The sequence below is a fragment of the Mustela lutreola genome, chromosome 8 (genome assembly GCF_030435805.1).
Source record: "Mustela lutreola isolate mMusLut2 chromosome 8, mMusLut2.pri, whole genome shotgun sequence".
Classification (NCBI taxonomy): domain Eukaryota; kingdom Metazoa; phylum Chordata; class Mammalia; order Carnivora; family Mustelidae; genus Mustela; species Mustela lutreola.
This window is the reverse complement of record NC_081297.1, coordinates 143,851,963-143,876,740: the sequence shown is the minus strand read 5'-3', so window position 1 is coordinate 143,876,740 and position 24,778 is coordinate 143,851,963. Positions and strand designations below refer to the sequence as shown.

Below are 24,778 nucleotides of genomic sequence, written 5' to 3'. Positions count from 1 at the left end.
GGTTGCCTTTTTGTTTTTGTTTTTGAGTTACAGGAGTTCTTTACATATTCTGGGTACTAGATAGACCTTTATTGTATATATTGCTTGCAAATATTTTCTCCTATTCTATAGGCTGTCTTTTCACTTTTTTGATAGTGTTGTTTGATTGATGCACAGTTTTTAATTTTGATGAAGTTGAATTTATCTGTTTTTCTTGTGTTGCTTATTTTGGTGTCATATCTAAGAAGTCATTGCCAAATTCAAGGTCATGAAGATTCACCTCTATGTTTCTGCTAAGCTCTTAAGTTTAGGTCTTTGAGCCATTTTGAGTGAATTTTTATATATGGTATGAGGGAGGGATCCAACATCATTCTTTTGCATGTAGATATTCAGTTGTTCTAGCATATCTCAATTATTCTTAATTAAATACACGTTAAAGCATTATTTTTGAAAGGAAAAGAATGATTCTGATAAAGAGGATGAAAATGCTACTATGAGCTTGGGTAACTGCCAAGCCATCCCTGGTTTGAACAAGCACTGGCTTTGAAATCAGTAGAGGAAATAACAAAACCCGAATTTTAGCAGTTAGCAAAAAAGACTGGAAGAGAAAAGGAAATCAATGGCAGTTCCATTAAAAACTCAGTGGTGCTTGCTGCTTTGCTGAAAGCAAGCGGACTCTGCAGAAGAGTTTCACCTTTGTGGCCGGCAGGTGGAGCTCCAACCAAAGGAACCCAAGCCACTTAAAAAAAATTTTTTTTTTCTTTCCTTTTTTTTTTTTTTTAAAAAAAAAGATAAATCAGCTGTGAGACACACTGCAACTAATTCAAGCAGGGCAAACTAATGATGGAGGACAAAATATCATGAAAGGGATTATTCAGTGAAGGAAATAAGCCATTTTGCAGTTTTAGATACAACAATTTGATAAATTCTTTTAAAAAAATGGTCCTGAGAATTTTGTATCGGGGAGCAGTATCTCCGGCTTTAAACACTAATGAGAGTAGGGAAATTTCAGGGCTCACTGTGGTTCACAGGACAATCCCTAGTTTATTAGAATGGATTAAGGGAGGGGTCCAGTATAGAAGGGCAACTGCCCTGCCTCTCCCTTGTTATATAAATGGCCACTGCCTCCTGAAGCTGCACGGAGGCTGTGGAGGTAGATAGTACTGCCCTGGTTATCTGATGAAGGAAATGAAAACCCTGATGGGAAGCTCCTTACTCAGGTTATGACTGACACTGTAATAAAGGATTTCATATATGACTTTGTTGTTGGACCCCAGGAGGATGTAAAAAAATAGTTTCAGATCTTTAATCTAAACTTCCTCCTATGGATAATAAAAAGATAATGAGTTTAGCATTTCACAGGAGAAATAAAATCCAGTAAGAAAGAGGACATGCAAAAGAATAAAATTGGGCCCTTGTCTTTTTTGTTGTTGCGTATAAGTTCTTTATGTATTCTGTATATTAGAATGTTATCAAATATAGACTTACAAATATTTCTCTTGTTTATAAGTTATCTTTTTACTCCTCTGATAATGTCTTTTGATGCACAAAAGTTTTAAATTTTGATGAAGTCCAATTTATCTATTTTTGTTGTTGTTACTACTGCTTTGGGTGCCATATCCAAATCCAAAGGTCATGAAGATTTACCCAAATGTTTCTGCTAAGAAACACATACAAAAATTAACTAAAAAAAATGGATCAAAGACCAAAACATAAGAGCTAAAACTATAAAACTCTTAGAGGAAAACATAGGGGGAAAGCTTCATGACCTAGGTTTGGCAATAATTTTTTTCTGCTATAACACCAAAAGCATAGGCAACACAAGAAAAAACTGGTAAAAGTTGTATGATTCTACTAGGCAAGTTCATAGTAGGCCTGAGGTTACTAGAGGCTGGAGGGAGGGGAAATGCGAGTTACTGTCTAACGGCTGCAGAGTTTCTATGTGGGACGATGAAAAAGTTCTGGAAATAGATAATGGTGCTGGTTGCACAACAGTATGAATGTACTTAATGCCACAGAGTTGTACACTTAGAAATGGTTAAAATATTAAATTTTAGGTTATATAAATTTTAGATTAAAAAAAAACACAGCAAATGGAAAGAAAATAAGAAAGGGGCAACAATTCAGATCCTGAAACAATTCAGTTTTTTTAATGTTTAATTGAAAATGAAATAAAAAGGCAGAAACTGAAGAGTGCCAGGCTTTGATAATTTTACAGTAAGGCAGAGAAAAGGTTACTGCCTCAAACTTCTCAGGGTATAAAAATCCCAAGGCAGATACACTCAATTTATCGGAGTTTAGAGGAATTTTAGAAAGAAAAACATTCCAATGAGCCACTATCACCAGATGTAAAAATACTGGCTTTTAATATAAAGATAATAATGGAAAAAGAAGATTGCTCTGCTTCATATCATGCCAGGTCATCTCTAGCAGGGAACTCAAGACATTTTAACAAATGGGTGAGCGAATGGCTGGAAGTAGAGAAGAAACTCTTTTAGATCTACTGAATATGGAACACATTATGCAGCACTAGTCTGGGGCTGCAAATGAACCCCTTAGGAATGACAGAATTAATTCAAGGCAATGTAGGGATGCTACTATGAAAAGAATAAAAATTAAAGTCTGTTTGAAAGCTGGAATGTATGGGGTGCTTGGGTCGCTCAGTTGGTTAAGTGACTGCTTGAGCTCAGGTTATGATCCCAGGGTCCTGGGATGGAGCCCCACATCGGGCTCCCTGCTCAGTGGGGGAGCCTGTTTCTCCCTCTCTCTCTGCTGCTCTGCCTGCTTGTGCTCTCTTGCTCTCTGTCAAATAAATAAAAATCTTTAAAAAAATAATAATTTTTTTTAAAAAGCTGGAATGTATGATTAAAAAAGAGAATACTGTGATGTCTCCCTGACTGTATAATTGATATGAATATAATGTTTGAGTAAAAATTCCTCCCCGTACTTGGTAATAAGAAAAAAGGAATAACTTGGATCCTCCCTTCATCTAGCACTCATCAGACATGCAACCTGGGAACCTTTAAAATTAACCTACGCCAATTCAACTAGTAAATTTGAAACATTAGTGGATACTTTGAAGGCAGTAAGAAATTACTATCCTAAATAAAGAAATGTCAGATGCAAGTATATTAGTGTCCATAAACTAAGTGACACAGGCCAGTGTGGCCAATAAGGAAGACTGATGAATCAGGTCATGAACAGCGGACTATAGGAGGCTCCATAAAGCCACACCCTTTAGAGCCTCAGCTGTCTCCAGTACAGTCCTGACCATTCAACTCATATAAGCTAAAGGTGACCGGTATTCTCTATTGATCTGACTAATGCCATTTTCTCATTAACAATTACCATCGAGAGCCAATAACAATTTGCATTCATGTGGACTGGTTTACAACATACAGTATTACCTCAAAAATATTAACTCTTCTGAATACTATCACAATCTGACGAGGCAGGACTGAGATCTAATTTAGCTGGACAATACAATAAATTGCTGGTATTATTAATTTCTTTTTATTTTCCCTTTTATTTTATTAAGTTTTTAAAAGAGGCTCCATGCCAAGTGTGGAGCCCAGTGTGGGGGCTGAATTCACGCCCAGGAGATTAAGACCTGGGCTGAGATCAAGAGTCAGAGGCTTAACTGACTGAGCCATCCAGGCACCCCAGAATTATTATTTTCACCTGAAACTCCAGATCAAGTTAAAAGCGACTTTCCTATGGTCATAAACCATATGACTGACTGAAGATGACTGATTAACCGTGCTAGAAATACAGGGCTGCACAAAGACTATGGAATTTGGGGAGATTACATGGGTTGGAGCAATCTGTGACATATTACAGACCACTAGGAACAAAGTGTTATCAGTTCCTGACCCTCACATCAAAGAGGTTCAACAACTCCTACTGCGCCTATTTGTTTTTTTTAATTAGTTATTTATGTATTTATTTTTTAAGATTTTATTTATTTATTTGACAGAGATCACAAGTAGGCAGAGAGGCAGAGGAAGCAGGCTCCCTGCCGAGAAGAGAGCCCGATGCGGGACTCGATCCCAGGACCCTGGAATCATGACCTGAGCCAAAGGCAGAGGCTTTAACCCACTGAGCCACCCAGGCGCCCCACCTATTTGGTTTTTAGAGCAACCATACTTCACTTAGGGATGTTGTTGGCCCCAATTCATAAAATCACAATGAAAAAGGTGTTATTTGATTAGGGCCCTTAACAAAAAAAGCCTTCTTAGAACTGCAGAAGGCTATGGCTTAAGCTATTATGCTAGGACCATACGATCCTCACACTGAAATGATATTAGGAAATGTCAGCCACTGCACTCATAACAACTGGAGTTTCCAGCAAAAGCCATAATCACTATTCCAAGATGACCCTTGGCTTTGATATTAAGGCATTTTGATGTTGCTTTCCACTCTGTCTTTTGAAAGACAGTTGCTCCTTTATTTTGGGACATTTGTTGAGTTTGCCCCAATAACAAAAAGACTTATAAGAGCAAATTAAGACCTGAAATACATATCATATCACTGCTGATGTCAGAAAAACATTACAGTAAGAAGGGCGATGCCCAAAAAAGTTTTATCATGAAATGTAAATGCACTAGATAAAGCATGATACCGGGGGACGGGAGAGACTCATATTTATGAGCCTTTTTTCCTTTCCTTTCCTTTCCTTTCCTATGAGCCTTCTTTTCCTTCTCTTGTTTCATCCACTGACCAAAAATGCCAGGTAATTGGTCTGGCTCACAGATGGTAGTTTCAGAATTGAGAGTAATTCTGTACAGAAAGCAGGTGCTCTGAGTCCAGCAGAAGGTAAAATCCTCACGGAACAGGGTAATAACAAGTCAGTCCACTGAGCTGAATTATATGCTGTGTTCTTACCTGTGATAGAACTAAATACAAATAAAATTCCTGCTATTTGGGCAAATACTGATCCTAGGCTGTTGCCAATTGCCTTGCGATTGGTCTAACAAATGGGCCATAAATAACTGGAGAGTAAAAGAGCCCCACATGGGAGGGTGCTGCTCTTTGGAAATCTCTAATGAAAAAACATTTTTTGTTGTTAAGATTTTATTTATTTGCAAGAAAACAGGTGAAAGTGAGACAGAGAGAGCACATGAGTGGGGTGGGGAAGGGCAGAGGGAGAAGTAGACTTTCCGCTGATCAGGGAGACCGATGTGGGACTGGATCCCAGGACCCTGGGATCATGACCTGAGCCGAAGGCAGAAGCTTAACTAATTGAACTGCCCAGGTTCTAATTTAAATTTAAATTCTGAGGGCAAATCAAAGCAGGCCATAACGATGCTTACCAAAGAAACCCAATGCCAGGGTTTGAAGGTAACTGCAATCAATAAATTGATGGCCTAGTAAGTTCTCTTGAAATGGCAATGAAGGTCCATGAAAGGAATGGGACGTGGAGGAACTCAAGTCAGGTAGCAATGCACAAAACAATGACAAAGACCACTGGACTCACTGAAGCTCAAAAAAAAAAAAAAAGCATTAGTTGCCAATGGTACAATCCCATTTTTCTGTACTTATCCAATCTGTCCCCCCTACTACTGGAAATGGACTAACCAGAAAATTCTACTTCAGGGGTAAAGGTGTGGGTTAAAATTAGTGATGAAAGAAGGAAGAAAGGCCAGATTGTTGCTGAGGGGAAGGGAGCCAATAAATGAGTGCCACGGAAGGGAAAATCTAACATAATTTTGGAGCCTAAAGAGATGCTTAAAGCAAGAAAGTAATATTTTCTCTTAGCTTTGATTTAGAAGCCTGTTGGGGCAAAGGACTCTGACAGAGTCTCCTTTTCTGAAGAGCCTTTTTGGCTCTTTTTGAGCTGAACAATAACTATCCTAACAAATACACTTCCCAGGGTGACATACGTCCTCAAAATGGATGAGGAAGTAAAAGGGAGCTCTGTCAACAAAGCAAATGCTTTTTCATTCTCATTTCACAGGACGCATCTATTATAGAGGAGCTGTGCTGGGAAGCAACCTGTGTTGTAAAAATGTTTAGTGGGCTGAATTTGATTTATCTTGCCTTTCCCCTGACACGGGGCTCGATTCCAGAACCCCAGATTCATGACGGGAGCCGGGAGCAGATGCTTAATCACTGAGCCACCCAGGTGCCCTGGCGTATTTGTTTTTAATGAGGAAAGACATACTGCTGAAAAAGACCTACGGAGGGGCGCCTGGGTGGGTCAGTTGGTTAAGCAACCAAGTCCTGATTTCAGCTCAGGTCCTATTATCAGGGATATGAGATCACGCCCCAGTATTGGACAAATTTTAAATAGGACTAGAATGCCTCCTACAGTAGATCATAGGGACGCCTGGCTGGCTCAGTCAGTAGAGCATGAGGGGCCTGGTCTCAGGGTTGTGAGTTCAAGTCCCACATTGGGTGTAGATATTACTGTGGGTTAATTCCTGAAATGAACTTGAGCCGTTTTGCTAAATTCCTGCATGGCACTGACTCTGGTAGAGACACAGCATGAAATACACTCATTAAAAGTATTGTGAGGGCAATAAATACATGAAAAGATGCTCAACATCGCTAACCGTTAGGAAAATGCAAATCAAAACCACAGTCAGATACTCTTTCATACACTAGAATGGCTATTATCAAAAAGCAGAAAACAAGTGTTGGCATGGATACGAAAAATTGGAACCGTGTCCATTGCCAGTGGGAATCTAAAATGGTACAGGTACTAAGAAATCTAGTATGGTGGTTCCTCACAATACTGAACATAGAATGACCATTCCATCTACTAAATCTACGTCTGGGTATATATGCAAAAGAAATGAAAATAGGGGCTTGAAAAGCAGAATGTGCATAGCAGAATTATTCACAATTCCTAAAGACGAAAAAGCCCAAATGTCCATCAACACAGTAACAGATAAATAAAATGCTGCAGATACATAAAATGGCATATTATTCAGTCTTAAAAAGAAGGGAAATTCAGGGGTGCCTGTGTGGCTCAGTTGTTAAGCACCTGCCTTCAGCTCGGGTCATGATCTCAGGGTCTTGGGATAGAGCCCCGCATCGGGCTTCCTGCTCTGTGGGGAGGCTGCTTCTCCCTCTCTCACTTTCCCTGCCTGTGTTCCCTCTCTCGCTGTGTCTCTCTCTGTCAAATAAACAAATAAAATTTTTAAAAAAAAGAAGAAGGGAATTTCTGATATTTACCACAGCATGGTTAAATCCTGGAAATATTTTGCTTGATGAAACAAATCAGAAATAAATGAACAAATATTGTATTGGTGTGTAAGTAGTCAAATTATAGACTCAGAAAATAATACGGTTGTCACCAGAGGCTAGAGGAAAGGAGAAATGGAAAGTTATTGTCTAATGGGTAGAGAGTTTCAACATGGAATAATAAAAAAGTTCTGGAGATGTATTGTAGGGGTGATGGCATGACAAAGATGTCACTGAACTGTACACTTAAAAATGGCTAAAGTGCAGGGACGCCTGGGTGGCTCAGTTGGTTAAGCGGCTGTCTTCAACTCAGGTCATGATCCCAGCGGCATGGGATCGAGTCCCTCCTTGCTCAGCAGGGAGCCTGCTTCTCCCTCTGCCTCTGCCTGCCACTCTGTCTGCCTGTGCTTGCTCGCTCTCTCTCCTTCTCTCTGACAAATAAATAAATAAATAAAATCTTTAAAAAAAAAATGGCTAGGGGCACCTGGGTGGCTCAGTGGGTTAAGCCGCTGCCTTCGGCTCAGGTCATGATCTCAGGGTCCTGGGATCGAGTCCCGCATCGGGCTCTCTGCTCAGCAGGGAGCCTGCTTCCTCCTCTCTCTCTCTCTCTCTGCCTGCCTCTCTGCCTACTTGTGATCTCTCTCTCTGTCAAATAAATAAATAAAATCTTAAAAAAAAAAAACATTAAAAAAAAAATGGCTAAAGTGCAAATGTTATGTTATATATATTTCACCGCAATTAATGAAAAGTGTTACAAGGAATTGGGGGCAGTTTGTACCAGTTTCTGAATACTTTAAACAGTGAGATTAATGGTTTGTACTTGGTCTCTCTTTGAGCTCTCTGAAGGGCTTTGCTATTGTACAGCAGGAACAAGCCAATATGACCAAAACCACAAAAATCCCTAGTTGAGATTCCATTTTGGGTTCCCTGGTTCCAAGGTGTTCCGTGTGTACATCTGTGGTTTCTTATCCATGAGAGGAAAATGCATTCTGCCCAGCCCTTCCTGAAGACCAGCACGACAACAAGAGCCTGCCCCTGGCTTCTCTGGACCCTTCTGTGAGACAGCCACTGACTATGACAGGTATTCTTACTTTAATGCTGTTGCTGTACTATACCTCTTTCCTATAATAAATTGTATTTTAGCTTTGCAAGCACTGTCATTTTGGGTCCCAGGTCTTCCTTAGCAATCAAACTGTGTTTAACTACCACTATTACTGTAGTTACTATAAGGAAAGGAAATACAATGACTTAATTTATGTTGTTCTAAGGAGAAACAACTAAGATCATGGGTGAAAGATACAAGAAGGCAGATTTATCTTGCCTTGTGAGGTACTGACAAGTCTCTAGACATGTTCATTAAACATTAAAGAAGAAGGTAGATGCTCATCTACTATAAGATTACTGCACTGGGCACCTCAAGGTACCCACTGAAACATAAGAACTTAGATTTTTTAATTTGGAAAAACTTTTTCAATAGGAACCATACCTGTGATGTTAGCTTCCCAGCAATCTGCATTCTCTCAATTTCTGCAGGAGATTTGATCAGCCGGAGGCGCTGTACCAGCTGCTGGACAGCTCGAACCTTATTCTTGCTCCTGGCTTTAACTTCAGTCAGATGCTGCATGTAGTCAGAGTGAAGCTGTGCGTGAGGGGGCCTCATCCAGTCATACCAGACCATATTTGTCTCATCTTAAAATGAGCAGCAAAAAAAAAAAAAAAAAAAATTTAAAATAAAACTAACAGCAACAAGAAATACCAACTGTCATGAACAAGAGTGAAAATTACAAAACCCGTGATATATGACTTTCAAGTGTTTAGCAAAAACTCTCAGGACTGAAGCAACTGAAGGATGATTATGTATCATTGGAAAGGCTAATTCCCTGCAAATGGCAAAATATTCTGACAGCAAATACACAGCTTCTCTGCCCCCAAACTTCGGAGTTCCTTATAAAGATGGTAGATGGGGCTAAAGCTTTTTCTCTAGCTTTGATTTCATTATTTATTGAAATTTAAAGAACTCCACAACTGAGCTAGAGGCACTAGTAAATAACTGAACGTAAGAGGACAGAAAAAAAATACACAGATCCTGACCTCCTCGTTAAAAGTATCCTTTCTTTCCAATCTCAGTGTTAGTGAAAGGAGGTTCTCATCTCATTTAGGAGCAATTCTACACAGCAATGCAAACACTCTAGTGGATAATGTGTGCTAACCCACACTTAACTCGAAAGCCTGGCCTTTCCCATCTGTCATATATTCCCATTTAACAACCACATTCTCCTCCTAATTCTACAGACACAAGGAACTGGTCTATATGAGCCTCAGATATAAGATGTGAGGACTCATGTTGAGAATCACTTACACCAGGTCTCCATTCATCCTTTTCTTTTTTCCTGATGTGGCCTAACAGCACCATTCCCAAACTGAAGTCTGAAGGGCTGTATGTTTTATATAAAGAATTTGGGACAGAAGAGGGGGAAAATCCTAAAAATTTTGGTTGGTTATGATACAACCTCCTGAATATTTTCATTTTAAAATAAAAATGGTTTTAAGTATATATTACAGGTCAAATGCTAATATTATAATAGAAATTTAACTATACTTTTAAAACAGTAAAACCACCTCTACTACCTGTTCTTAGTATATGAAATCAGAGCCCAACATTTTTTGGCTTTAATACTTTTAAATAAATATGATTTCATGACTCTTTTCCTTCGCCTACTACTTTTATCTAGTAAACTACTAACATTAAAAATGGTGAATGAGTGGGGCGCCTGGGTGGCTCAGTGGGTTAAGCCGCTGCCTTAGGCTCAGGTCATGATCCCAGAGTCCTGTGATCGAGTTCCGCATCGGGCTCTCTGCTCAGCAGGGAGCCTGCTTCCCTCTCTTTCTCTCTCTCTCTGCCTGCCTCTCTGTCTACTTGTAATCTCTGTCTGTCAAACAAATAAAATCTTTAAAAAAAAATGGTGAATGAGAAATACTTTTGAGAAATACACTTGGTATAAGATTTTATTTAGCATACTGGGTTGATGAAATTCACAGTCGAAGAAGACAGCTAACAACTAATTAAAAAAATAAAGCTAAAAAGAAAATGATTCTGTGTCCTACATTTATGAAGACTTTGAAGATATAAAAAGTTCTATGAATTTAGCTGAGTAATTATCTCTGTAAAATAGAGAATACTTGCATAAAGCCATGAAAACAATTCAAACATATTAGAACTTGCATATTCAAATGAGTACATTCTTTCAAAGGAGTCTTTGCAAGAAACAAGTCCAATAAATTCCACGATCATTTGAAACAGTTTTGGAAATCTCTTTTAGAAACAGACTTCAGAAATGGTTTATAACATAAACCATACAAGAAAATCAGACTATAATTTTACAACCATACGTATTTTGCCTAAAATTAGTACCTTCCAACTTGATCAGCTATCTATTTACCAAATTTGGCTCTAAGTGACTTGGGACACTTCAAAAAATAAAATAGGGAAGCATTTTAGAGCTGTAGATTTACAAGAATCACTAAAGACAGTTTATCATATAGTATAGGTTCTGAAAATTTCCTGAAAAGGGATCCTTAAACACGAGTGATTATAATTTTACCAGAATAAATGTAGAGAAAATGACTATTTTGAGGAGTGTGGACTCAATTGTGTACTATAAGAATTACCTGAGATTCCTATTTAAAGTCAAATTCTCATGTAGCAGTTTTGGAGTGGGGGCCTAAGACTTTACATTTCCAATGGTCTATTATGTATTTGTAATTACAATATGTGTCACCAGGTAATTCTGATCATTCTTTGAGAATACTGCTTCCTTTTGAAGAGTTGGCAGAATAATCATTGGTGGTCAGAGGTCAATGAACTGGTGGTCAGTAATCTTGAAGAGTGACCCATGCTCATTCTCCACTTTAAGTGTTATGGGAAAGATGTAAGATCCTTTCATGGTGCTCAAGGAAATGCTACTATGATAATCATTTTAGAAAATTAAGAACTTCATCTATATAGGCAAGAAAGGTCTTAATCCCAAATCTGGCCTGTGATTTGACTTCTGCTCCCACGTGTTACCTTTCAATTTTGGTACTAGATGTTGAAATTCTTCCAGGGTATAGGCTTCATCCACTCCTGTTAAAGCTATTGCTCCATCGGTGCCAGATCGTGGGCCATCCCAAAGTTCTCGACTAGGGTCTCTCCGAGGCACAAAAAGCATGGCCTTATGTGCTGGTAATTGCTTGCCAGGGAGGCTTTGAAGAACGAGAATGCTATCGGGCTCTTGGAATCCACACAGGTACAGGAAATTGTTGTCTTGGTGGAAAGTATAGGGGATATCATTGCTCATGTAGTATGTAGGGTTGGACAGCAGAACCACTGTCTGGTCTGTCCCACTCTGCCCTTGTGTTTCCTTGTGGATCAGTGTCATTAGTTTGTGCCTGCGAAGTGCATATTCCACTTGAGATAGTCCTGGTGTCACCTCTCCTAGAAATAACAAATAACAGTGATGCTCTGCATTTATATAGTGACAAAGTACTTTTAAGGTAGCTTAATATAAGACGAAGACACCAAAGTTCATTTCTTCAATTTATGTCAAATCTCCTGATAGTACAGGAGATGACCCAGGTTTCAACTTTTCTATTCCACTGCAAAAAGGCTGGAAGAAACGACAGTTAAATGTGGTTCTGCTGGAAAACTGGGATCATGACCCCTTAAGAGCTCTTTCATTCTTTTATTACAATCAAATATTTATTGAACATTATTATGTGGCAGGCATTGTTACGCATATAATTAAGGTTGACCCGAAGTATCAATATAAAACGTGAGAAGGATGATATTACCTGTGTATGACTTTCCTGAAAGAATGTAAGCTCTATAAGGACATAGATTTTTGTCTATTTAATGTTATATTCCCAGAGCCTAGAATAAGAACTGGAATATACTGGGCATTTGATAAATATTTGTTAAATGATGTATAGTTTTTAACATAATAGAGTTTAAGGTCCAAGAGCTTTCCCCAATTTCAAGAGATAAAATAAATTTCTCCTTCTGAATTTCCAATGCATAATACTACCCTTCTAATAGGACTTTTCACTCTCTACTTTGTATTAGCAATAGAGCTGGGTAACAGAACCTCCTTGATGTTCCTTCCCTGAGGGAAAATCTTTGTATTTTCCAAGTGGGGCCATCTTTATATTTTTGAAACACTTGATAGTATTATCTACCTCTTGGGGCTGTCATGAGAAGCAAACTTGATAAAGCATGTAGTTCTTAAGGAATAAAGATTCCCTAGAGAATGTTTAGAAGCTATGAATTCAGGGGCACCTGGGTGGCTCAGTTGGTTACACTTCTGATCTTGATTTTGGCTTAGGTCATGATCTCAGGGTCATGAGATGGAGCCTCGGGTAGGACTCCATGCTCAGCAGGTAGTCTACTTCTTTCCCTCTCCCTCTGCCCTGCCCCTTGCTTGAGCAGGTGTGCTCTCTCTCAAATAAATCATCTTTAAAAAAAATAAATAAAAGCTACAGATTCATTTTTCACTAAACTGCACATAGGCACACACAAATTTCTGACATAAAATTTCAAGAGTCTCTGATTCACTTAAGCCTACTCCCCAAACTCACATTGGGACCTGTGTTATGAAATGTTAACATATTAGTTCTCAATATTAGTACCCAGCAGACTGCCTGGTTGCTAGCCCAGTGATAACTGGGTGGTTTTTCCCTTCGGCAATGGAAATTATGCGTGCTTTCACTCTAGGTTGCAAAGCAAAAGAACTACTAAAAAAAACACTCATGAAAGCTATATCCCTCAGCCTACACTTAGCAATATTAATAGTAAAATGCCACCTAATGCTTACTGAATGTTTCTTATGTGTCTGGTACAATTCTAATTACTTGTAGGTATCAACTCATTTAATCTTTACATTGACTTCATGATGTGGATTACTATTATTTCCTGTAGTAGCTGGTTTCCATATCCAAGTATGGAAAGATAGCCATGTAGATACTGCTACATGAAAAAGTTACAGTACAAGAGGGGTAATATGACCCCAATTATTAAACAAACAAACAAAAACAAAATAAAAAGAGAGGGAACGCCTGGGTGGCTCATTGGGTTAAAGCCTCTGCCTTCGGCTTGGGTCATGATCTCAGGGTCCTGGGATCAAGCCCTGCAGTGGGCTCTCTGCTTGGCAGGGGGTCTGCTCCGCACCCCCCCCCCCACTCTGCCTGCCTCTCTGCCTACTTGTGATCTCTGTCAAATAAATAAATAATATCTTAAAAAAAATAGATAAAAAATAAAGAGAGAGAAAAAAAGAATTAGGAAAAAAGCCCCCAATTTCTGGGGTGCCTGGATAGCTCAGTTGGTTAAGTATCTGTCTTTGGGTTATGATCCTGGAGTCCCAGGATCAAGTCCTGCATCAGGTTCCTTGCTCAGCGAGGAGTTGGCTTCTCCCTCTCCCTCTGCCCCTCCCCGGCTCATGCGTGTATGCGCTCTCTCTCTCTCAAATAAATAAAGTCTTAAAAAAAAAAAAAGTGAAAAAAAAAATCCCAAATTTTATAGCGGCAATCTACAGGGACTGAGTTAAGACAAAGATTTTCTTTTTAACATGCTTTATTTATTTATTTAGAGAGAACATGCACCAGTGGGGGTGCAGAGGGCATAGGGAGAGTGAGGCAGAGAATCTTAAGCAGGCTCCAGGCCCAGTGCAGAGCCCAACACAGATATCTATCTTACAATCCTGAGATCATGACCTGAGCTGAAATCAAGAGTCGGATGCATAACCAACTGAGCCACCAGGTGCCCCTTTTTAACATGCTTTTTAATATTATTTGAATTTTGTTTCAATGAGTATATACTCTCATAGTTAAAATCCCAAATAAAGAGAAAAAGAGGATAAAAGAACATGGGCAGTCCATTCCATACACATAACCTACAATGGTTCTCTGTTGTCCACTAGATCAAACTCCAACTCTTAAGTAGATTTTAATGCTCTCAACCAGGTGATTCCAATTTATCTGGTCAACTTTTTAAAGAAAGTTTGAGATATTATTTACACAGCATACAATCTACCCATTTAAATGTACAATTTAATAGTTCTGGTATTTTTACAGAATTGTACAACATTATAAAAATCAATTTTAAAGTATTTCATCACTCCCAAAATAAATCCCTGCCCATGAGTAGTCACTCCCCCTTTCCTCCCAATCTGCCCGAGCCCTTGGCAACCACTAATCTATTTTGTCTCTATGGATTTGTCTACTGTAGACATTTCATAGAATGAAATCACATAATATATTGTCTTTGGTGATTTGGCCAACTTTTTTCTTATCATTTCTCCAATTATTTTGAAATTAATTCCTTCTTATGTCTTCCATAGGTCTAATCTGTTCTTTCCCTATTACTTTGTTTACAATGTGTCCCTTTTCCAAAATCTCTTCTCCCTCTGTAGCAATTCCACTCCCCAAGATTTGAGGCTCAGTGCCTGTTTGTTTTTAGACACCTCTCATTCAAAAGGCTTTCCTGATGAGGCCAGATCATGTTGATTTGTTCCTCTGCATTATTTTTTTAAGTTGTTTTATTTTGTTATATATATATATATATATATATCCTATAGTTGTATATAAATGTAATCATAGCACACTGAACTCTCTCAGTAAATATTTTCCCCCCTTTCCTTTGCTATTTGACTTGTCACCTCCCTTCCCTCCTCCTACCCACATGAACACCCCATCCACACTTGTAATCTAGCATGTATCCTTTCCTATTTTTCTCAATACTCCTATACTGCATTTAGGGGTTTTTGGTCACTCGTGTTTTATAGACATGGGATACTACATTCTTCTATATCTTGCTTTTCTACCACAGTGACACCTGACAGAAATCCTTCCCACCAAATCATCTTGCATAGTTTCAATTCATTCTGTTTGATGTCTCCATCTATTTCTTAGGGTGATGTATCATAACCTATTGGTCCATTTCTATACTGATGGGCATGTATACTATTTTCAGCTTTTCACTGTAACAAATAAGTACAAAAACATCTTTGTACTTATTTCTTGGTACTTTGATGCCTACGTACTGGTGCTTTTAGTTCTATGGGATAGTCCCAGGACAGATTTCTGGGTCAAAGACTTCTAAATTGTTCTTAGTACTCATGTTCAGTACATGTAACTCAGTTGTTTATGAATGCCTTGGAACAGTCTAGTTTTACCTCTGTATAATTTGTCTCTCCAGCAAACTCTACAGTTTGCTTTCTGTTAATAAAATATTTTTATTTATCTACAAGGAAAAAAAAATATACACTTTTATTGATGAAGTTGGTAACAAATAAAAGATAAGTAAGCCAACACAGTCAGTTCTGGAAGAGCTCACACTGCATTTCTCACCCCCCCCGCCCCCAAATTGAGCTGGCTAAGAGTCCTCTAGGGCTTGTGGGCATAATACTGAACTTTGTACCAGAGCCCAGGAAAAGCTTAACTATTTATCTCTCTGCTAATTATTCATGTTAAGTCTCTCACTGTTACCCAACACTGGACATTTCCCAATGTGCCCAAGCAGTAAATACTTTCATAAAAGTAGAGGCTGGTTATAATTTGCAGCTCATCCAACCTTTCCTTTTTGTCTTCTCCTTTCTCTCTATAGTACATGTAATAAAACTAAATTAGAAATCAATTCTTTTTTTTTTAATTTTGAGAAATAAGGAAATTCACAATTTTAGTGACTTTCATCTGTGTTCTCTTCTGTTCTCCTTAATAAAAAAGCATATACAGAGATATACTAGAAAGTAACTTCTGAAAAAAGATACAATTATTTGAAAATCAAAACAGGATTGGAAAAGTGTCTTTTACTCCCTTCAAGATACTCCTCTCCTAGGTGCCCTGGTGGCTCAGTCATTAAGCATCTGACCCCTGGGTCGAGCCCCTCGTAGTGCTCCCAGCTCTGCAGGAGCGTCTTCCTCTCCTTTCCCTCTCCCACTCCTCCTGCTCAGTTCCCTCTCTGGCTGTCTCTCTGTCAAATAAATAAAATCGTAAAAAAAAAAAAAAAAAAAAAAAATTCCTCTTCTTCCTGAATCCGATTTCATACAACTGACTACATGAGAAACATTTAAAACACTGGCTACATTTTCTAAGCTTATGAATCATCAACACTATGGAGTGATCATTAACTAAATGCTTTCAAACTTCTAAAATCTCAAAGTAACAAAGATCTCTTTGGTCATGACAAAAAATTTTCTTTGGTCAAGAAAAAAGACTTCTTATCACTTGAAGGAGGAAATAAAAAAAGGTGTGATAAAGTAATAAACCTTAACCCTACAGGTAAACCTGGCAGTTGTTATGGCCTCTGATCATAAAACTAACCATTGTAATGATCAGTCTGGCCTGAATTTCTTCAGATAAAACAGTATGTGAATAAGAATGTCTATTTGTAACTTTGTGACATTGTAATGCAGTAAAGAACAAAGTATTTTATCATGTGGAGTCGATTAAGGATAGAGGGGCTATTCTAACAAGTTTCTTTACCAATCAAATGCCTCCATATCACAATCCAGATTCTGCAAATAGCAAAGTCTCACAATCAACTGAGATTCTACAGCTAAGAGGAAAAGCTCTTCCAGGATATTCGGGATTGGACCTCTTAAGAGAGTAAGAAAAATGTTCTTCATATTTAATCAGCCAAGCAGAAAACCCAAAGAGGAAAGTTTTACAAAGACTAAAAATAGATGGAAAGATGCAAGTCTTTGCTACAACCTAGGTATGTATTTTAATTATTTCCTAAAAAAATACCTAGATTAGGATTTTAACATGGTCTGATCTTCAACCAGAGTTCTTAAAATGAATTCTTTAATATTAGGTAGTTTTTATTGTTTACAAGAAAGCAGTTTATAAACTGATCTATTACTATCTAGCTGGAGAACAGGGGTTAAAAAAAAGGTTAATGATAAAGTAAAACCCAGACCCTCTCTGAAAAAAAGAAACGACCAAAGAAACAATAAAAAAAAAGTACTCTGAAAAGATTTTATTTGCATATATTGAGCGAAACAAGCTTGGCAGAAAGAGTACATATTGTATGACTGCAAGAAGAACCTAAACAATCCATGTTAAGGACAGAGTGGGGACTGACTGGAGCAAGAAGACTTTTTGGGGTGATGAAAACGTTCTATGTATCTTGACAGGTGTGTGAGGTATACTGGCATCTACCTTTGTCAAAACTCACTGAATTCCTCTTTATGATATATAAATTTGAGATTTATGCAATTCATGATATGTAAATTTCACATTTAAAAAAGTATACTACTCTTGGGGCACCTGGGTGACTCAGTGGCTTAAAACCTCTGCCTCCAGATCAGGTCATGATCCCGGGGTCCTGGGATGAGGCTCTCTGCCCCGCGGGGAGCCTGCTGCCTCCTCCCTCTCTCTGGCTGCCTCTCTGCCTACTTGTGATCTCTCTCTCTCTGTCAAATAAATAAATAAAATCTTAAAAAAAAAAATCTTGACAAAAAAAGACTTTTTAGAAGTTCCAGATAGTATTCTCCAGCACAACTGTTTCGTATTTTGAGGTTAAGTGTGGACTCAGTCAGACTTTTGCGAGTTGGAATCCTGGCTCAACAAATTACTGAATGACTTGGGGAGAGCTACCAAACTGCTTTATGTTTTCAGTTTTCTCCTTTGTAAAATGGCTATAATAATAGCAATTACTTCTCAAAGTTGTAAGAGGATTAAAGAAGTTAAAATACGTAGAACGGGAAGCAATATATAAATATTACATACAATTATTATCACCATAAAGAATTATGCTTAAAGACGTTGTCCTTCTGGTATATCTATATAGATATCTATATAGATATATAGGAGCCCTGAAAGTCTTTGGCTTTCTCTCACAATAAGAATGAGGCTCAAGCAATTCAGAAGCTTATTATTCAGTTCTATGTAAGATTCCTGATTCTTGTCTACAGCAGAGTATTGCTGATCTTACTTCAGAGAATTTCTCAATATGAATGGGAGATATACACAAAGGTTAAAGAGAAATAGAAGTTATTTACTTTTAATATATCAGTATTTAAAACACGGGAAAATCATTATATCTCAAATTATTTTTTCTTCCAGCATTAAAAAACAGAGAAATACTCCATAATTCTGCACTAGATGGCAGTTTATGGAATTTCTATAAGCTAATTATCATATAATGGTAACTGAAATGAGTAATCAACAAACCCCATACATACAGGTTAAATACAGGTTTATTCGCCTGTCAATTTATACATGAAACCACTTCAGTCTTTATTCTCAATTAAAATCTACTTGAGAAAATGAAGAGGAAAATATGAACAATACAAATATGGGATTATTTTTAAAATTCCATAGGTACACAGGAACTGAGTAAAGAAAATGTATTACTTGGGACACCTGGGTGGCTCACCATTAAGCATCTGCCTTTGGCTCGGATCATGAACCCAGGGTCCTAGGATTGAGCCCCAGATCAGCCTCCCGGCTCAGCAGGAAGCCTGCTTCTCCCTCTCCCGGTTCCTCTGCTTGTGTTCCCTCTCTTGCTAAGTCTGTCAAATAAATTAATAAAATCTTAAAAAAAAAAAAAAGCCCTTCCCTTGAGATTCTGATCCAGTAAGTCTATAGGATCATGATATGTATGTATGTTCTGAAAAAGCTCAACCAGTGGTCCAGGCAGATTCAGACTACCTGGAATTTGTCATTTCTTGGACATAAAATTTAACCTTTTAAATAGTGTAAAAATCTAGGGCGCCTGGGTGGCTCAGTGGGTTAAGCCGCTGCCTTCGGCTCAGGTCATGATCTCAGAGTGCTGGGATCGAGTCCCGCATCAGGCTCTCTGCTCAGCAGGGAGCCTGCTTCCTCCTCTCTCTCTCTGCCTGCCTCTCTGCCTACTTGTGATCTCTGTCAAATAAATAAATAAAATCTTTAAAAAAAAAATAAATAGTGTAAAAATCTTACAGCGCCAAAAGAAATCTTGATCCTTTAGATATCGAAGTCAAGCATTTTAACGAAACTTAAAAAAATATACCCTTTGCTCAAGGTATAACTACAACCAAACTTTGACTGAAAGATGGAGAACTAATTGGTTCTGACACTTCTAAAGGAAGAAGATTCAGGAATTATTATCTAGCACCCAGTCTAGAACCAACCTTTCCATCATTTTAAATATTATACTTGACAGTAACATCAGCTGTTCCATCTGATGATAAAGGACAAAGAGGTAAGTGGTAAAAGCATTCCCTCAAATTGTGGGAGCCTGCTTCCTCCTCTCTCTCTGCCTGCCTCTCTACCTACTTGTGATCTCTCTCTGTCAAATAAATAAAATAAAAAAGAAAAAGTTAAAAAAAAGATTTTATTTATGTAAATAAATAAAATAAAATAAAAAAGAAAAAGTTAAAAAAAATGATTTTATTTATATGACAGACAGAGATCACAAATAGGCAGAGAGGCAGGCGGGCGGGGGGGGGAGGCAGGCTCCCTGTGGAACAGTGAGCCCGATGAGGGGCTCGATCCCAGGACCTGAGCAGAAGGCAGAGGCTTTAACCCACTGAGCCACCCAGGCGCCCCTGAACAGCCCTTTCTTAAAGAGCCCTTTCTTAAAGAGCTATGAACTATATCACATATTGCAAGATTAATTGTGCCCAAGAATGTAACAATGTTAGAAATACAGTTTCTTGGAAATAATGCTTTATTAGGCAGTAATTCTTCCTATTCTCTGATAAACTGCAGTGTTTATGTGAGTTGAACACCTTGCTATTCTCCTGATGACAGCGTTACTCCTGTGGCAATGTCTGGGAACTATGTAACTATCTATCTGCACAGATACTATAAAAAGTAGACTCACAGTTTATAACATCATATAGCTCCTGCATAGAATCACTTTTTCCCTGTTTGGGTGGTAAGTGGCAGGCATATTAGTGATCAGGAGGATGAAATGACATTTTCTGTCTCTACAAACTTAGTCCTCAGCACTGGGATGGCAATGTAAAAAAGAAGAAATTGGGGGTGCCTGGCTGGCTCAGGCAGTAGAGCATGTGACTCTTGATCTTGGGGTTACGAGTTCAAGCCCCATGTTGGGCCTAGAGATTACTCAAAAATAACTAAGTAAATTCACACATACATAATTTAAAGAAGTAAGTTTTAGAAATCACTAGGAGACCTTGAGAAAGTCAGTCTGATTTTTTATTTCCATCTCAAGCAGTAGTAGCACACCAAAACAGAATTCCTTTATCTGAGCCATTTTGCTGAATATTTTCTAGGTTACTTTTGCTTCAGGAAACTTGGGTGGATATGGCCAGGAAAAATCCAAAGGAAACAGCTCCCCAAAATTCAGAAAGAGCTGATCCAGTAATTTCGTTTCTAAGAATTTATTTTTAAGAAATAATTGATCAGTATACAAAGTATACACATGTGTATACACACACACAGACACACATACTTCTATATAAAAAAATAAGTCCAGAAAGATACATACACCAAAACCTTAACAGTGGTTTTCTATGAATGGTGGAATTTTAAGTGATTTTTAAAAAAATATTTTTACCTGTATTCTCTAACATTTCTACTAATATATATGGGCCTTGTATAATAATTACAGAAAGGACTGAGAGATGTTCCAGAAGTTTTAAGTACTTATAAGCACTGGGAAAACAGGCCAAACATGAAACTTTCTGAAGCAAACCAAGTAAGAGATGATATAATTTTATACTCAAAACTAACAGACTGACTACCTCTGTGAAAGAAATTTTAAAAATATATATTATATGCCTTTTATTTTTTCTCAACAATTTACTCTTTCTCCACACCACAATCATTTTAACACTTCCATGTCTATCTACATAGAGAAAGACAAGCGATTAATACTTTGGACACTTACATAGTTTTTGCCTCCAAAAACTGTATACCTGGTTTAACACTGATGATTCTATCTTAAAATTCCATCTACTTCTATTCCTTTTTAGTCCAATGTCTAAAACCCTATGTCCAGAAGAGTCAAAATTATGACAGACATCTCTTTTCCTCCCATAGCTGATATGAACATAATACATTTATGAATATATATGTGTGTATATTTATTTACAATCATTTTTATACAGTTATCATGCACATAACATACACAGCAAACAGTTTAAATACTGGGGCCATTATCTTGACCATATGATTACTAGTTTCAAGGCCTAGAAAATGCAGCTCACCATGTAAAAATATCTCACCACGAGAAATCAGTAATTTTCAAAGCTGGTAAAACTCAATGTCAATTCTACTTTTTTAAAAAAATGAGACTACAGGTAGGTTGATAGGTTAGAGAAATACTTAATACTAACTGGAATGCGAGTAAGCTTACCTTACAGCTTTGAAAAACTCTGATTTCTTGTGTATTTCAGTGGTGAGCTGCATTTCCTGAGTCTCAGCCGATTTCCCAGCAGAAATTCCAGTCTGAGGAAGAATCAGCAAAAGGAAGCCCTCACTGAGAGACACACTGGTATCATTCACTGAGTACAGACAGCGAAAGAGGAACATTTCTAAAGGCAATTTAGATTATTAGTCTATATACTTACATAGCAAATACAGATTTAACTTTGCATGGCAGAAGCAAAAATTAATTTCCCTTGAAAATCTGACTGCTTTTTCTACAAAGCATTTGTTTTTTCCCTACCTACCTCTTTGGAATGGTTTCATTCCCCACAGTTCACCTTTTAATTAGCAATAATCACGCCTTGGATAAACCTCATTGGCTACGATACTGTCACTGCACAAAGCTACACAGTTCACCCTTTAACTACCTTTTTATCACTGTTATCACTTCTCAAAGCTGTGAAAATCAAATGTGGAAATGTAATATAATCTACTTAGCAAGATTTTTGTTAAATGAAATGACCACTTAGTACTCTCAAAAAAACCATGTTTTCTTTCTTTCTTTCTTTTAAAAGTAGGCTCCATGCCCAACATGGGGCTTGAACTCATAATGCTGAGATCAAAAGTCTATTGCTCCACAGACTGAGCCAGCTGGGTGCCCCAGAAAAATGTTTTCTAAAATGTCTTTAACATAGCAGCTCACAGGGAATTAATCACTTGATCTAGCAACTATGTCTTAGAAAGTAATGTAACTTTTCTTTTAAAATATCCCAAAATACATACTTTTCACTGGTAATTTTGAATTTTAAGGCTTATTGTATTTATTACTCTAGATAGTGCCATCAACATAGTACAAGCAGCCGCATGTGCCTTTTTAAGTCTAAAATTAGCTAAAATAAAGGTAAAATAAAGCATTAAGTTCTTCAGTTACATTAGCAATACTGTAAGTATGCAATAACCACTTGTGGCTGGTAGATACTGTACTGGGCAGCACAGATCTGGAACATTTACATCACTGCAAAAAATTCTATTGGATAGCATAGTTCTAAGGGGAGCATCTAAAAAGAGAGACAGTTAGTAACAATTTAAAGGGCTTACCTGGTCTGAGGAGGTGTGGATGTGTAAAGGGGCTGGGCTGGCCTAAGTATCGGTTTGGAATTCTCCTCTCTGGGATGGGCTGGAGGGAGTACCTTCGCTGAGAACACAACATGCACCCTGAAGGAAAAATAAAATGAAATGGAACAATAATCTAGAAAGTCCTCACTATATGTATACATTTATCTCTCTCCAGCAGCTGGATCTCCTTCAAACATTTATATGGCCCATCCTCTGTACCAGTCAGGGACTGTGCTGGGCCCTAGGAATATAGAAATGAGGTAATTTTTACCCTTAGCAACTTCAGTCTACTGCAGTATAACAGAGGTACATATACACAGAGTATGACTATGGCATGAACATAGGGCTATGGGAACAAAAGGCAACAAACAAAAGCAAGGAAGGGGTAGGGGTATTTCACAGAGATAGTTATGAAGCTGTGTCCTAAATTTCAGAAAAAGAGAATTAACATTTTTACTTAGAATATGTTAAGTATGAGGGACGCCTGGGTGGCTCAGTTGGTTGAGCAGCTGCCTTCGGCTCGGGTCATGATCCCAGCGTCCTGGGATCGAGTCCCACATCGGGCTCCTTGCTCAGCGGGGAGCCTGCTTCTCCCTCTGCCCCTGCCTGCCATTCTGTCTGCCTGTGCTCACTCTCTCCCCCTCTCTCTCTCTGATAAATAAATTAAAAAATCTTAATAAAAAAAAAAAAAGAATATGTTAAGTATGAGAAAATATACACATGTTCTCTCATTTAACCTCGGAAATGTTAGAGCTAGATTAAATCATGTATGAAAAATGTTTAATCCTGGTATACGACAAACACTATTATTAGCATATATTCAACAAGATTTAAGCATATGATAGAACACATGGTAGAAAAAAATGTTAAGAATGAGGACTGTGGTCTTTAAAGAATATACAGTCTAGTGGAGGTGAGACAAAACCACACTGAAACACTATATGGCAAACACCATGGTATAGTCATTCACAAACTTTTCTGAGAGCAGAGAGACTAATACAATGTTGTGGGATGGGTACAAAGACAAAGATAGGCACACAGTGCTCTGGGGAACACAGAGAAGCACACAAAAGGTGTTGGTGTGGGACGGCAGAAGCAGGGGATGCCTACTCTGAGTAAGAATTAGTCAAGTGAAGGGCACCTGGGTGGCTCCATTGGTAGAGCACGCGACTTGATCTACAGGTTGTAAGAGCCCCATATTGGGTGTAGAGATTACTTAAAGATAAAATCTTCTTGAAAAATAATTTTTTATTTTTTAATTAACATATAATGTATTATTAGTCCCAGGGGTACAGGTCTGTGAATCAGCAGGTTTACACACTTCATTGCACATACCTTTCCCAATGTCCATAAACCCCACCACCCTCTCCCTACCCTCCCTCCCGCTGGCGACCCTCAGTTTGTTTTGTGAGATTAAGAGTCTCTTATGGTTTGTCTAAAGATAAAAGCTTAAAAAAAAAAATCAGTCAGTTGAAAGAGAAATGGGTCTGGAATGTGTTATAAATGAGATTACAAGAGAGAAGTCCATAAAAGGCCCTTGTGTGTATGTGTGTGTGTATGTGTGTGTGTGTCCAGGGGGAAAAGAGCATTTCAGGTCAGTGGGTTGCTGGAGAAAGATGAAAAGATTATAAAGGTAAGGATCAGACCATTAAAGCCTTTGTATGTATACCAAATTACAGAATTAAGATTTTAACTGCCATCATCATTGCTTTTTTACAAACAAGGAATTGGACTCAAAGTAGTAATCTGTGCCATGTTACACATCACTGGGGAAGCTGAAATTCAAACCTAGGTTTTTTTTGTTTAGGTATTATTTGAGAGAGAAAGAGAGAGCATGTGGGCCAGTGCACCAGCAGGGGGAGCGGCAGAGGGCGAAGCAGACTCCCCACCCAGCAGGGATCCTTATGCGGGGCTTGATGCCAGGACCTGGAGATCATGACCTGGCCCGAAAGCAGACGCTCAACTGACTGAGCCACCCAGGCACCCCCAAACCTAAGTTTATTAAACTCCAAAATCTTTGCTCTTATCCCTCCACCCTGTTGCTTAGTAGGTCTTCTCTGTTGATCTCAACAACATGATCTCCTCATGAACATACAATTGCTACAACAGGAGGAGGTGATGTCTCGATCAAGTTAAAGGTTTT

The 24,778-nt window shown here is 38.2% G+C and overlaps 1 protein-coding gene, 1 long non-coding RNA gene and 1 pseudogene across 5 annotated transcripts in view; 1 reads left to right on the top strand and 2 right to left on the bottom strand.

The window, feature by feature from the left end:
• XPNPEP3 (X-prolyl aminopeptidase 3) overlaps positions 1–24,778 on the bottom strand; it is a 75,797-nt gene that overhangs the window by 36,021 nt on the left and 14,998 nt on the right. The window contains exons 2-5 of one of the 3 annotated variants that reach the window (XM_059187076.1): positions 22,618–22,734; positions 21,509–21,600; positions 11,234–11,641; positions 8,654–8,856 (exon numbers count right to left, since the gene is read on the bottom strand). In XM_059187076.1, coding sequence (XP_059043059.1) covers positions 8,654–8,856; positions 11,234–11,585 — 555 coding nt within the window. In that variant the 5' untranslated portion in view covers positions 11,586–11,641; positions 21,509–21,600; positions 22,618–22,734. Of the gene's footprint in view, positions 1–8,653; positions 8,857–11,233; positions 11,642–21,508; positions 21,620–22,617; positions 22,735–24,778 lie in introns of those variants that run through there. The other 2 variants (XM_059187075.1, XM_059187077.1) reach the window with 2 other exon arrangements.
• LOC131839518 (uncharacterized) lies at positions 16,710–21,748 on the top strand. Of its 2 annotated transcripts, XR_009356967.1 has the most exons (3): positions 16,710–16,912; positions 19,205–19,384; positions 21,549–21,748. It is a non-coding gene; the product is annotated as an uncharacterized LOC131839518 (long non-coding RNA). The 2 variants fall into 2 exon arrangements; XR_009356966.1 differs by lacking the exon at positions 19,205–19,384.
• LOC131839957 (U4 spliceosomal RNA) lies at positions 21,851–21,925 on the bottom strand (annotated as a pseudogene).